The sequence below is a fragment of the Pholcus phalangioides genome, unplaced genomic scaffold, assembly GCF_987345545.1.
Source record: "Pholcus phalangioides strain wild (caught in Gottingen) unplaced genomic scaffold, Ppha-v1.0 ptg000042l_1, whole genome shotgun sequence".
In the NCBI taxonomy this organism is placed as follows: domain Eukaryota; kingdom Metazoa; phylum Arthropoda; class Arachnida; order Araneae; family Pholcidae; genus Pholcus; species Pholcus phalangioides.
Genome location: NW_028301628.1, coordinates 16,572,860 through 16,586,247, shown reverse-complemented (window position 1 = coordinate 16,586,247; position 13,388 = coordinate 16,572,860). Strand labels below are relative to the sequence as shown.

Here is a 13,388-nt window from a genome sequence, read left to right as displayed (position 1 = left end):
CTATTTGACAGCGGAGTTTTTGTAGGTGGATAAAATAAATTTCCCTGAACTACTTGAAAAGCACGTGCAAAACTTCAACTCATCAACATGGCTCCTTGCAAAGCACGTGAAGCTGTCCCCTTTCTTCCTGCAGTCTCGCGAGGTCAGATCTCGTTTGTGATGTCACGGCTCTCTCATGCTTGTTAGAGGGCCCGGTAAGAAGGGAAAAATCGCGAAGGCCCCGGCTCTACTGAACAATGATCACATTGTCCATATTTAAAGTATTATCCTGTAGCAACTTCCTAAATACACTGTTGATGTACCGTTGGAACACACTTGGACTATTTGACAGCCCAAAAGGAACTTTCCTGAACTCATATTGACCCTCGTGAGTTACAAATGAAGTATATTTCTGACTCTTTTTGTCAACATCTACGTGAAGAACCGTTCTTCAAGTCCAGAGTTGTAAATACCTTGCTTTCAGCTTGGTGATCCAACACGTCATCAATAATAGGCAACGGAAAGTTGTCTGGAACTATCACCGTCACCACAGTGGTGGTCGGCTGATGTTGGTTTTCTGTGGTTCCCAACTTCAAAGCGCGAATGCGAGCCGATCTCCCCTTTAAAAAGTCTCGCCACAGAGAGCAACAGACCTACAAACAGTACAAATGTCATTCAATCATAACACATCACTCACTTTTGAAATATAGATGGCAGGACTGAAAAATCAAACATACGCACTCAGACTGTTAGGTACACACAGTTACACTTTCGGCACAGCTCACTAGGTAGTAAATCACCCATAGATGGTGATAGACCTGAGTTGTGCTCGGTTTGAAAGAAAGAAAGTGGGGGGAACCATCTTTCTTTCTGTACAACACAATCGGAGCGACATAATCCAAACAGTTGTTCTTTATAACACCGGATTCCAACCAAAATTTGGAAAAAAAAAACCTTATGTGAAAGTTTCAGAGCTGTTTTTACAATTAAGCATTTCTCTTTTTCGTAAATATCCATCAAGTCCTTTAGTTTTGCATGCAGAATTTGCTCTCCATCAGGACAAGGAAATATGAAAGAATATGAAAGAAACTTTCATATTTCCTTGTCCTGATGGAGAGCAAATTCTGCATGCAAAACTAAAGGACTTGAAGGATATTTACGAAAAAGAGAAATGCTTAATTGTAAAAACAGCTCTGAAACTTTCACATAAGGTTTTTTTTTCCAAACTCGAAAATTGAGAAGCATTCGATTTGTTTCATGACAGCAACTGTGTGGCTTTAGAAGTGTACAAAAATTTTAATGATAATGCAATGAATACCAAATTGTTCATAGATTATTTTTCCAAGTGGTGGAAAATAGTTAATGTAAAACATCCCTCAAAGGGAAAACAAACTAATGATGAGATGTCATACCCCATTAAATCAGTAAACGATAACAATGTAACCTTCTTAATAGCATTTAATTCATGGTTGAAAAGATGGTACGAATTGTCTGCTTTGAAAGCTCCAGAGAAGAAAAAGCTAGGTATTCCCGGAAGAGGTGGCATGTGTGCTATCAAAAGAGACATTTTTTGCACTCCAGTTAGCAACTCAAAGTTTAATTGAAGTTGTCAATCCGTTGTATCTGATGTTTTACAATTTTTTGTTCAACATAGGGAAGTCTGCGCGGTCGTTGAAAATAATGAAAATAAATGAAAATAATGCTCATTATGCCCTCTGAAGAACCTCTAATTGTTTTTAATTTCCTTGTTTGATATGCCACTCGTCGACTTCGTTTTCACTGATCGCAGCTGTCAGTAGAACCCAATTTGTTTATGCTGACAATTCCGCTTCAGCCTTATCGCCCTCTGTTAATAGAGCGATCGTTTTTTCTTTCACTCAATGGCGCTGATTGGTCGTCTTGTAAACACACGATTTGAGTATAGTTTACTGAAGTCTCGACGTCATCTCGCGCAAACCAAGGAAGTTTACAATAGAAAACGATTCAAATTTTTTAATCTATTTCTTGTAAGTCTCTAACCTCATGGTAATCCATCAGATCATCATAGGGGTGAGGCATCTTCGTTTTTATCTTCATCTTCCTTGTCACTTTCAAAGAGGATATCATCTTCAGCTGTTCCATCCATCGCATTGTTAATGCAACACTTTTTGAAGGATCGGATGATAATTTCGGTGGAAACAGAATTCCACGCCTCATGTACCCATTGGCACAAGAGACTAATGTCAAGTTTTTTCAAGGCACCACTTTTTGTAGTTTCTTTATTATCAGAACTCATCCATTCGATCCACAAATTCCTCAAATAGTCTTTGAGAGGCTTGTTGATGCTCACATCTAAAGGCTGTGCAATCAACATTAGCCACCACCAACCAATGATGTTTTCGGTTTCTTTGCCTCGGCTTTGACATTATCAGTTCTGTGGGGTTTGAACATATCCCATACCAATAATGCTGGTTTCTCGAACACTGCCACAAAAATGACTACTGATTGCTGGGGTCGATATTTTCTCATCAAAAACTGACCCGAGTATAAGCCGACCCCCCACTTTGGGAACGAATTTGTCCACAAAAAAACTCGGCTCATACACGAATATATACGGTACATTAGATCAGTCGGCTCCGCTATTGACGCTTCTTCCCGTATTTTACCCAGGGTCTTGGTGCCAATTTTATACAAGGAAAGGGAAACTTCTTGAACTAACAGAAAAATTTGTTCTTTTTGTTTTATGTACAAACTTCAACATTGTTAAGGTCACAAATCTAGTTGCTAAACTGTGGAGAACTATAAGAAATGCACAATTTAATTTCTAATGATCGTTTTTACAAAGGAAATGCTATTTGTGTAATTTTCAAGAGTAGTTGATATAATTAATAATACAGCACTAAAGACAAATATTTTGTTACAATACATGTGTGTATTTATGTATGTATAGGTTTTTGGAAAGCAGTGATGCTGATAATGCCACAATCGAATGCTCTAAAGTGAAATTGTATTTAGACATGACCAGTAAGTTTTTATATTTTCTTGTAATTTTTCTCTGTACAGTGAAACCTCACTACAATGATACTCGATATAATAAATCCCTCTACAATGATGTTTTTTCAAGTCTTATTTGAAAATGCATATTGTCCATTTGCCTCCCGCTATAACAATAAATCCTCTGAAGTGATTTGATTTTTTTATTTTTTTGGTCCACAGAGTATCATTTCATCAAGAGTTGCATTGTATCTCAATTATGGTGGGGGGGGGGGGAAAGAAAAAATATATATCATTTTTTTCAGTAGTGTTAATTGAATACTGTCTGCTTTTCATATAATTTGTTATCAAAATTTAATTAAGAATCTTCCTTGATCATCTTTAATTCCCTACTTGATAACATCAGTTTTCTCAATGATTAAAATTTTCTTAGACCCCATAAGTGTAAACTTGTATTAGAAGGCCATTCAAGTATTACATCAGGAGATTAGCTTATTAGCTATTTTTGACCCCTCCCCATCAGCAAAATTTTATCAGCTCTGGCCTCCTACCCATCTCCTACCTCATATTGGGATTAGAGGCTTACATGGAGAAGGCATGGTGGGGGTATTTGAGTTTCCCCCAAAACAATCAAAAATTTATTTTTCAAGCAAAAAATATTTTCCAACAGAAATTCAAATATAGAGTGATAATACCTCTTTATATGTTGTTATAGTCAAATTTAAAACTGTTATAGTTAAATTTCAATGCTATTTGAAGTATGAAATTTTGAATAACTAAAAATTTCTCTTTAATATTAGAAAGATAGACAGGGTCTGTGCCACCCTTCACGCTCTTTCTGCTCCCATATCTCAAGTGAGAATTGACCAAAAGCTTTGAAATTTCTTGACTTTTCTGAATTATTATGTTCTTAGCATATATATGTTACGGTAAAAGCCTGAAGAAACTTAGGTTTTACCAAGTCGAGTTGGTAAAAGCACGAAATACGATACATTTCTGGCTTTTACCAGACACTTCGATAAAAGCTGATATTTAGTAACTTTCATGAAAATTGGTAAAAATGTGAATTTTCTAATTTTCATAAATTTGAAAGTTTGTCATTTATTAATCACAACGATCCGGATGCTAATTAAAATCTTAATTAATTAACTAATTAGTCGTTCAAATTCGTGAAAATTAGTGAAATTGCAAATTTCCTGATTTTCATAAAATTTGAAAGCTTGTCGTTTATTAATTACAACGATCCTGATGCTAATTAAAATCATAATTAATTAACTAACTAGTCATTCAATTTCATGAATTTTTCTAATTTCCTGCACGCTATCGAGTGCACAAGCGCACAAGTGTAAAAATGCAAATTTTCTAATTTTCATACATTTCAAAGCTTGTCATTTATTAATCACAACGATTCCGGTGCTAATTAAAATCTTAATTGATTAACTAATTAGTCACTCAAATTCGTGAAAATTAGTAAAATTGTGAATTTTCATAAATTTCAAAGCCTGTCATTTAGTAATCACAATGATCCCGGTGCTAATTAAAATCTTAATTAATCTACTAATTAGTCGTTCAAATTGCGAATTTTCTGATTTTCATTACTTTGAAATCTTGTCGTTTATTAATCACAACGATCCTGATGTCAATTAAAATCATAATTAATTAGTCGTTCAAATTCGTGAAAATGAGTATAATTGCTAATTTTCCAATTTTCATAAATTTGAAAAGATTTTATAGCTAGTCCTGGGGGGGGGGGGGTACCAGTTTCAATCTGTAAAACCGTGGTGGCCATGGTTCGATATGCTCGCGTGATATAAATTAGAGTTTGTCTTTGAATCACGCCCATCTTTTCCAGGCGCCGAGTGGAGGGGGAAGAAAACCAAATGGGAGCCCCCAAGGGCAATCTGTCGATACAGTACATTTCTGTAGAGGGTGTTCTTCAGATTACGATGGTATCCCCACCCTGCACCCAATAATCGTCTGAAATGATCCAGCGCATTGGTCGTTTTTCTAAGTAATTAATGTGAGTGTGCTAAAAAAATTAGCTTGTTGGCGAACGATATTCCTAAAATTTTGAGATTTTTTTCGGTAAAATTAATTCCTTCCCCGTTAGTTTTCACAGTGTGACTCTTTTTCCTCTTGTTTTGCCCGAGAAATGATGATTTGAATGGTTCCACTTGCAGATCATTTTGTTGTAACAATTCGGAGATCTGTGTCAACGCTAGAGGCTGTAATTTCAGTGGGACCAAGAGAAGAAAGTCATTGGCAAAGGCTTATGCTGTGACTCCCGGGGCCCACTGGAGTCGAAGTAATGAATCGAATGTAGTATTCCAAAAAGCGGGTCCACTACATGAACCCTGGGGGCAACCTGAAACCAACGTTTTGGATGCTAGTGCTGTATTTATGATGGTGCGTCCTGAGAAAATGCCCTCCAAAATCTTTCTTAGCTGAAGAGGAATAGACGTAATTCGAATGTTATTAGCTATTAACTCATGACGCACACAATTGAAAGCTCTCTCAATGTCGAGGAAGATAACAGGTATGAGTAGATGTTCCTTCCTCCTATTGTCAATCTGTTCCATTAGATGATGAAGGGCATCATCTGTTGAGCGAGCCATACGAATACCAAATTGAAAAGATGTAGAAGGCCGTTCCGCTCAACATAGTAGGAGAATGTTTGTATAAGAAATTTTTTGTGCACCTTTCCCAAATTGGAAGTCAACGTAATGGGCGAATGGAGTTGGTTACGTCAATTCCCCTCTTGGAAAGAACAACCAACCTTTCAGGTTTGAACGCTGGGGGAAAGTACAGAGTTGTAAGCAGTGACTGAAGAAATTTTTGAAATAGTTAATATTGGCACGTACAATGGCTTGTATTATGCGGTTAGTGAGATTGTCTGGCCCTGCTGCTTTTTTCGGGTTAAGTCAATCTACAGGGTGATTCAGAAATGATGGGGGGAAAACTTTAAGAGGTGGTAGTACACACCAATACAAACAATTGTTATCAAAGAATGTATTGTCTAACATGAAACGAAAACACGCTAGCGCGTTTTGGAACGACCGCTCCGCTAACATTAAAACGGCATTCCTCTTGAAATTTATCTGGGGGAAAAAAACACCATGCATGCAAATGTAATCTGGAGAAGAAGAAGGAACAGTACACAAATCTGCGTCACAGTGAATAAAAGGCGTGGACTGCAGCCTTGCAAATTTATGTCAGCGTGCAACCGTTCTAACAGTTGTAACGTACGGGATAATGGCGCACTTTAGTAATACTGAGTCCGCGTCTTTTATTCACTGACGCAGATTTCCATACGGTTTTTTGTTCTTGTTCCCCTTGAAAAAAAATGCTTGAAAAAAACCCCTTGATGAAGGAGGGAGGATATTCGAAATAAGGAACGAAAATTCGTGGAATTAAGAACGAAAAAAGAATTGTGTTTGTTTCGTATTACATATTTCAAAATCCATAGACAAGAGCTATCATAATGGAAGCAGTTATCGATGAAATCGAAAAATCTTGTTATATCTTTGAGTGGTTTGCCAAATAAAAACTGTGACATCTTTGCAAACTCTTTTACTGAATGCTAAAAAATTATGATAAAATGACAAATATGTGAGATGAATTTTCTTATTTATAGTCGTTATTATCATTGGCGTTATAAATTGGCTTCATTGAGAATACGTTAAAAAACCGGAACATTTTTACAAAAAAGTCGGCATGGCGAAAATTACGTGTAAATTCAATGATGTCCCGGAAAATACATGACGTATGGTCGCCCTACTCGTACTTCCCAGTTCCGCTGCAAAAATGTCCCAAACAGAATTCCGTCCATTTGAGATTGCCACATTCTAGGAGGAAAAGAGATTAAAAGACAGCATGTGTAGCTGAGCTTGTGTAGGGGACTAATAACAGGGCCGGATTAAGATGTTTGTATATTTTACTCGATATTGAATCTATAAATAAATAAATGAAATTTTATATTTCCGAAGTAATTAATCTTACCTAACCCAGGGTTCTTAAATTTTTTTTTGACTCACGGAGTCCCGTGGGCCTCTCATTTTAATTGATTTATCATATTTACCCTGGTAAACCGGGGTCATAGTCCCAATCTATTTTGATCAACATTGTTCTACTGTAATTCACATCAGACGTATTTCAATTTATTTTCACAAAAATATTTTAATATGTGACAACCCTGCATATACATTTGCTTTTTAACACACTTGCATGATTTTGTTTTATCTTATCTGTATAGATCAACATATCAGTATCACTATATATGCAAGTTTAATGGAGAGTTTCCAGATTTTTGCTAAAGAAATTCTACAGGAAACTTATGGAAATCCACATTTAGCAGAACCTCCTGTCAGTGTGAGTATCTCAACTTCTTGATCTATACATATAAAACAGTTTTTCCCAAAGTGGGCAATATCGCCCCCTGGTAGGCGATGGAATAGACTGGGGGGGGGGAATATGGAAGCTACGGTTATACCGTTTGATTCTATGGGCTTGTTTGAGTTGGGGGGCGATGAGAGAGAAAAATTTCTGAAGAAGGGGGCGATGGAACAAAAAAGTTTGGAAACTATGGATATAAAATAATATGTCCTGACTGACTGATTCATCATCGCCGAGCTGAAACTGCTGAAGATATAAACATGAAATTTGGTTGGTGATTTTATTTCATGACGTAAAGTCTCACTACGAAGGGGTTTTCCAAAATTCGTCCCCTAAGGTGGTCATGAGGGGGCTCAAAGGTTATATGGGACAATCATTGCTGAGCCAAAATTGCCAAAGCTATAAATATGAAATTTGGTCAATAGTTTTATTTTGCAATGTGAAAACTCACTAACGCTGGATTTTCTCTCAATTGATGTTTCCCCTCTTACACATGCATCTAATTTGAAAAATAAATAAATAAATTTCTCGCACTTAAGTACTCAGATACTGTATAATGAATATCTGAGGCTTCAGACTTCTTTTAAAAATTAATTTAATAATTTCCTTAAAATCTTTTTATGGCGCAACTACAATTCTCACGGAGCATACTAGTTGAAAAACCCTGATGCATAAGTAAAGTTCTAGTTAAGTTCAGAATTCAGTTTATGAATACTAGTACACAAAACACTTGCCGCTGTGGTGGTCGAGTGGTTATAGGGACGGACTCGCGATGCGAGGATCCGGGTTCGAACCCCACAGTGGTGGTCAGCTGAAGTTGGTTTTCTGTGGTTCCCAACTTCAAGGCGCAAATGCGAGCCGATCTCCCCGTTAAAAAGTCTCGCCACAGAGAGCAACAGTCCTACAACGATAAATCATTCAATCATAACACTTCACTCATAGTTATTAAATGAAAATATATGTAATAGGCTTGAAAAAACTAAAAAAAGAAACACCACTGAAAAATATTATAATAAGTGGAATAGGTCTCTGCTATAATAATTTGAAATGAAAATTTGACTTAGCGTTCTTTCACAGATGATTTTTTTTTTATCCAAAGAATAAACAAGGTGCTCCTCTTCCAATTTGAATTGTGAAAATAATGCAATAATATCTGGACATATTATGTAAAACATAACGTGTAAAATAACATGTTTTTATACATGAACAAAACACCTATTATTTCCTTGTGTGTGTCAATCTCAAACCTTGAGCAATTATTTTCCTTTTATTTCTTGAAACACGCATATAATTATATACATTTTTGAGAGAGCTTTTTTTATATTTAAAAGTGACACAAACACATGAGACTACTTTAATTTTTATTTTGAGTTGTTTTATTTTTATTTATTCTTATTTTCTTTTCCAATTTTTGCTTATTCTGTTTTCTAAGCTTCATTGTTCTTCATTTTATATTTAAGCATTTGAGAAGTTGCTTCTGCAGGAATTTAGTCTCATTCTTTTTTGTCTTAATATCAGCATATGTGGATAGAAAAGTCCACTCTTAACCCTATCGACGGCTCAGGGTCGATCACAAAACCTCTTCAAAAAAAGCTACTTATTTTCACAAAATCTTTTCAAAATGACCACAGGGTCACGTGATTCTAGAATGCTTTCCCCCCAGTATGTGACAATGGGTAATTGGCATGTATGATAAGCCGTCGAGAGGGGGCTGAACCGAAGTGACAGGCTGGTAACGCCCGATGATTGACTCTTTCTTCCCAGAAATGTACTTTCTGCTTTCATTCTCCAAAGTTTTTCTATTTTCCGAACTAAATAAAAAACACATAAAGGCGGGATATACTCAAAATTTTGAACGAAATTATTGTAGCGTGTTTATAGATGCTCAGCATTCTATGGTAAATAACTATCAATATAGATTAGCTTTAACAGGCAATAAAATTTACTTGCTTTCGCTTGTGAAATATTGATATGATTAACTTAGTAACGAAATGTCACAGCGTACTAAAAATAAATTACTAATCCATCCACTAGGTATTTGAAAATGTCCCAATATTTTCAAGTTGAACACTATAAATATTCTGAATCTCGAGAAGCATTCTATATATATGCCCCTTTATATTTTAATTGTATTTTTTAAATTTGCAAGTGTTGAAGTATGTTCTCGCGATTTTGAGGTTCACCTAAAATGTGAATTATTTTTGAAAATCGAAAAGCTTTTTCGTAAATAATGTGCGTTGATTAAATCAGTGTTGTTGGAATTACTACTATTCGAGGCAAGGCATTGTAACAACTGATATTTGTCAGTTGATACAAATCTATTCGAGCAGAACTACAGCTACTTCCCAACCTTGGAACATCATTAAATAATTAATTTATCAAAACTTTCGGGTATAAAACTGCTTCTCAATGTTTTACTCACATTCTTTTTGAATATTCATTTCTTTTTTTCCATGATATCTTATGATCGTGGAATTAATTTCAAAAATGAGCGTAGGTTTAGTGAGATTGAATACGCATATTAGATATACAGTCATTTGCATCGGAATATAATAAAAAAATTCTCTCTGAAATATATAAATTTGGTGCATTAAATCATCTTACCAAACAAAAAAATACATGAAAACACACAGTGACATACTGAGAAAAAGTTTAAATACACAAATACTCGAAGTAAATAAAGTCTCTGGAATTCAAAACGTGAAAGAAAGTTGTAACTAGAGCCCGGATTAGACGCTAAAACATGCACTAAAAATAAAGTTGAATCTGCATTTTTAAAAATGTCGAATTATACCATGAAATTAAAATACCCGTTCTTTTTCAAAAAATTAGAACACCCTAGAAATTTACGAGAGCAGTTGATAAAGAGCTCAAGTTGGAAAGCTCAAATTAAGGGTATGGTTATAATTTACATTTTCATCTTTCCACCTATGTGACTTGCTGCAGCAATTAAGTAATAGCTTAGAAAGAGTCAAAATCATGATAGAAAATGCAATTTCTTTCTCCATACCATACGTCTTCAACTGGAATCAAAAGGTAGAGAGCCTAACGTTCACACCTCCATCCAGAGATGCCTTCTAATCCATTGGCCTCTATTTTTTGTTTCCACTAAAGACTTCGTTTGAAGATGAAAAACGCAGATAGTATCAAGAATTCGCCAATGTGTATCAAACCTCATCGATATTTCGATGGTTTCGTGATATCTGATGATTGTACCTGATACTAATCTTATCAAGAGATTGCGGACTCGGGATAAAATAAATAAATTAATAAAAACTGATCAATTGCAAACCGCTATCGGGGAACCGATAGCGAAGATGGGATTTATAGCTGAGGCCCGATTCGGGTCTGTGCCGGACACTCATAAATTGAATGTCTTGATGCATAAAATCCATGGCCAAGACCAAAGATGGCCACAGTACAAATACAATGTATTCGTACGATATCAGCACACGTCCCCCCCCCCACACAGTCCTCGCAAATACATGCGTAATTATGCGTTTTTCAGAAATTTCCCGTTTTTCTACCCGTATTGCGAACATTGAATGATAGTAGGTTTGCATACATAATGAGGAAAGATATGAAACACTTATTCGATCAAGTTGATGTAAATTTGCATGAAAATATTCATGTAATACAGTAATAGGTTTTAAGCCAAATGTTCTAATTTTCTCAAACAGCTTTCGGAGTATTCCAATTTTTTGAAACAAAGAGGAAAAAATTAATTTGGTATTTTACGACGCATTTAATCTACTTTATGAAAATTTTTTGCCACCGATATGCTCAAGATATGAAAGCTCATATGATATGATCATGATAGAAAAGGAAACTCGTAAATTTCTGGGTGTTCTAATTTTTTTGGAAAGGATGTATATATGCGAAAAATTTAAACCATCGTCGAATAATCCCGAATTATGGCATCAAAAATGAAAAATGCACGCAAAATTGTAAAAAAAATTATATATGCATTTGAAAGAGATAAAAAATGAATTGGAATGTTCCAACAAATCAAAAAAAGAAGCAAAAACACTCATATTATAATGCCGAAATATGCATAAAATATAAAAATATGTGCCTTAAAAATGCGTTAATATGCCTGCCCTAAAGGCTCAGAATATGTGGGGGGGGGAGGGTATTGAAAAATATACGTATAATTGAAATATATATATATATTTATTTATATATGTATTTAAAGTGCGGAAATTTCCCTAAGATAAAATACACCCAGGAAAAAAAAAAGAAAAATCGTCCATTTCGGAATTCAGAAATAAGTCAGAAATGAAAAATATGCTAAAAAAAGAAAACGCATTTATCGCAAAAATATGCATTTAAAAATTTCCAGAAATATGTCTCAAAATGAACAATAGTCAATGTTGGAATACTTTATTTAAAAAAAAAAATAATCATTGAGTTATCTGATTATATCGAGCGAAAAACTGAATGAGGGGAAGTCATTTTACTCGAGAATCGAGTAATAGTTTGGTATTTTTTATTTTTGTGAAAAATGGCATGGAATCCAAGGAAATGACTGAATTCGAATTTAAAAAATAGCAGATCACATGGGCGGAGATACGGGGAGGTGGCATGGGGTGCACCGCCCCCCCCCTCCAACGTCAAAGGTTAAGTCGACTAGTCTAATGTATATGTGTATAGATATCATCATCACCTTGCTCCCACAGCAATACTGACCGCGCCCCCCAGACTTCCAAGTTTATCTCCACCTAAGGCAGATAATCTTATCACAAGAGAGATTTCTGCACATTTTCCAGGAAGTTTACATTCCTCAACTTCTTTTGGGGATCGCGAATCCTTACAAAGAAAACTATTAGTGACATCACAAAGGAGAAAAAACAGGACATTCCATCTTTGCATCAACCATTTTGTCAAAAAAAAAGGGGTTTGTCAACTTGGCTCGGCATTTATTTGATACAATACAAGTTCTTTTTCTGAGAAAAAGCGTTCGCTAGTTCTCTCCCTCTTTCATTTTGGATTTATTTTTGTTGCACCATGGTCATTTTGTGCACACTTATCTGTTGTACCTACTGTGGGTACTAGAAGAATAGCCAGTTTTAAGAAGTCCGATAAAACAGCTGTTGTATTGGCACACAATAGGCAATTGAAAGTACAACAGAGATGAGATTTTTTTTAAACTCAAGCACCTGTTATTTTGCTATATTTACGAGTCTGAATTTACTGGTTCGCAAGTAAAATGACATGCACCCTGTATAAGAATATCTTTTGCCGCTTTGGCGGCCAATCCCCCCCCCTTCCCTTCCCAACATATCTTGTTTATGTCGCCCCACTTCATCAGCGTGCTATGGAAAGGGGCACGTGAAAGCATCAGCTTACTGAATTTTAAGATAATAAAGCAACAAAAAACAAATGTGATTCATCAAGTAACCCCGAAAAACTTCTCCACGAGGGTCCCCAGACTCCAATTCGCTGAATTTTAGTGAGGGACCCAGACTGGATTCATCTCGGGCTTCCGCTGTTGCAAAATTCCACGGAAAATAATTATATTCATCCATGGCCCCCAAAATTAATCCTGTCAATTTCCACATGGGGCCCCCGACCTGGAAGCTTGTCGGTCATCCCCCGCTGCGAGTGCTATGAAATATTTTCATTTGTACTCATTTTACCAACGAATAAAACCCATCGCTCCCAACAAAATACGTTTACAAAATACATTTATCTCAAGCTTCAGCTGTTGCAAGTTCCACAATGTTAAACAAAAGACAACAATGAGATTCATCCAGGGCCCCCAAAATGAAACCTATCAATTTCCACATCGGCCCCCGACAGGCTCGTCATTGGGGGGTTATATCTATTCTATAATATAAAATCACAAACAAACTCGAAAAGGGCCTGTTGCTAAGCAACCGAGTGACGGAAGTCTGTTACGGAAGTGGGTTCGATTCATATATCGATATTCACATTCATATATCGATATTGGGTCGATATTCACATATCGGGACCCATTTGACCCATCGGGACCATGTTATGTGCATGTACCAAGAGGCTCCTACATCCTACAGCAGAGCCCT

The 13,388-nt window shown here is 35.9% G+C and overlaps 1 protein-coding gene across 2 annotated transcripts in view; it reads left to right on the top strand.

The window, feature by feature from the left end:
• snu (ABC-type transporter snustorr) overlaps positions 1-13,388 on the top strand; it is a 350,310-nt gene that overhangs the window by 272,934 nt on the left and 63,988 nt on the right. For both annotated transcript variants that reach the window (XM_089255064.1, XM_089255065.1), the window contains exons 10-11: positions 2,909-2,982; positions 7,205-7,320. In XM_089255064.1, coding sequence (XP_089111190.1) covers positions 2,909-2,982; positions 7,205-7,320 — 190 coding nt within the window. The remainder of the gene's footprint in view (positions 1-2,908; positions 2,983-7,204; positions 7,321-13,388) is intronic.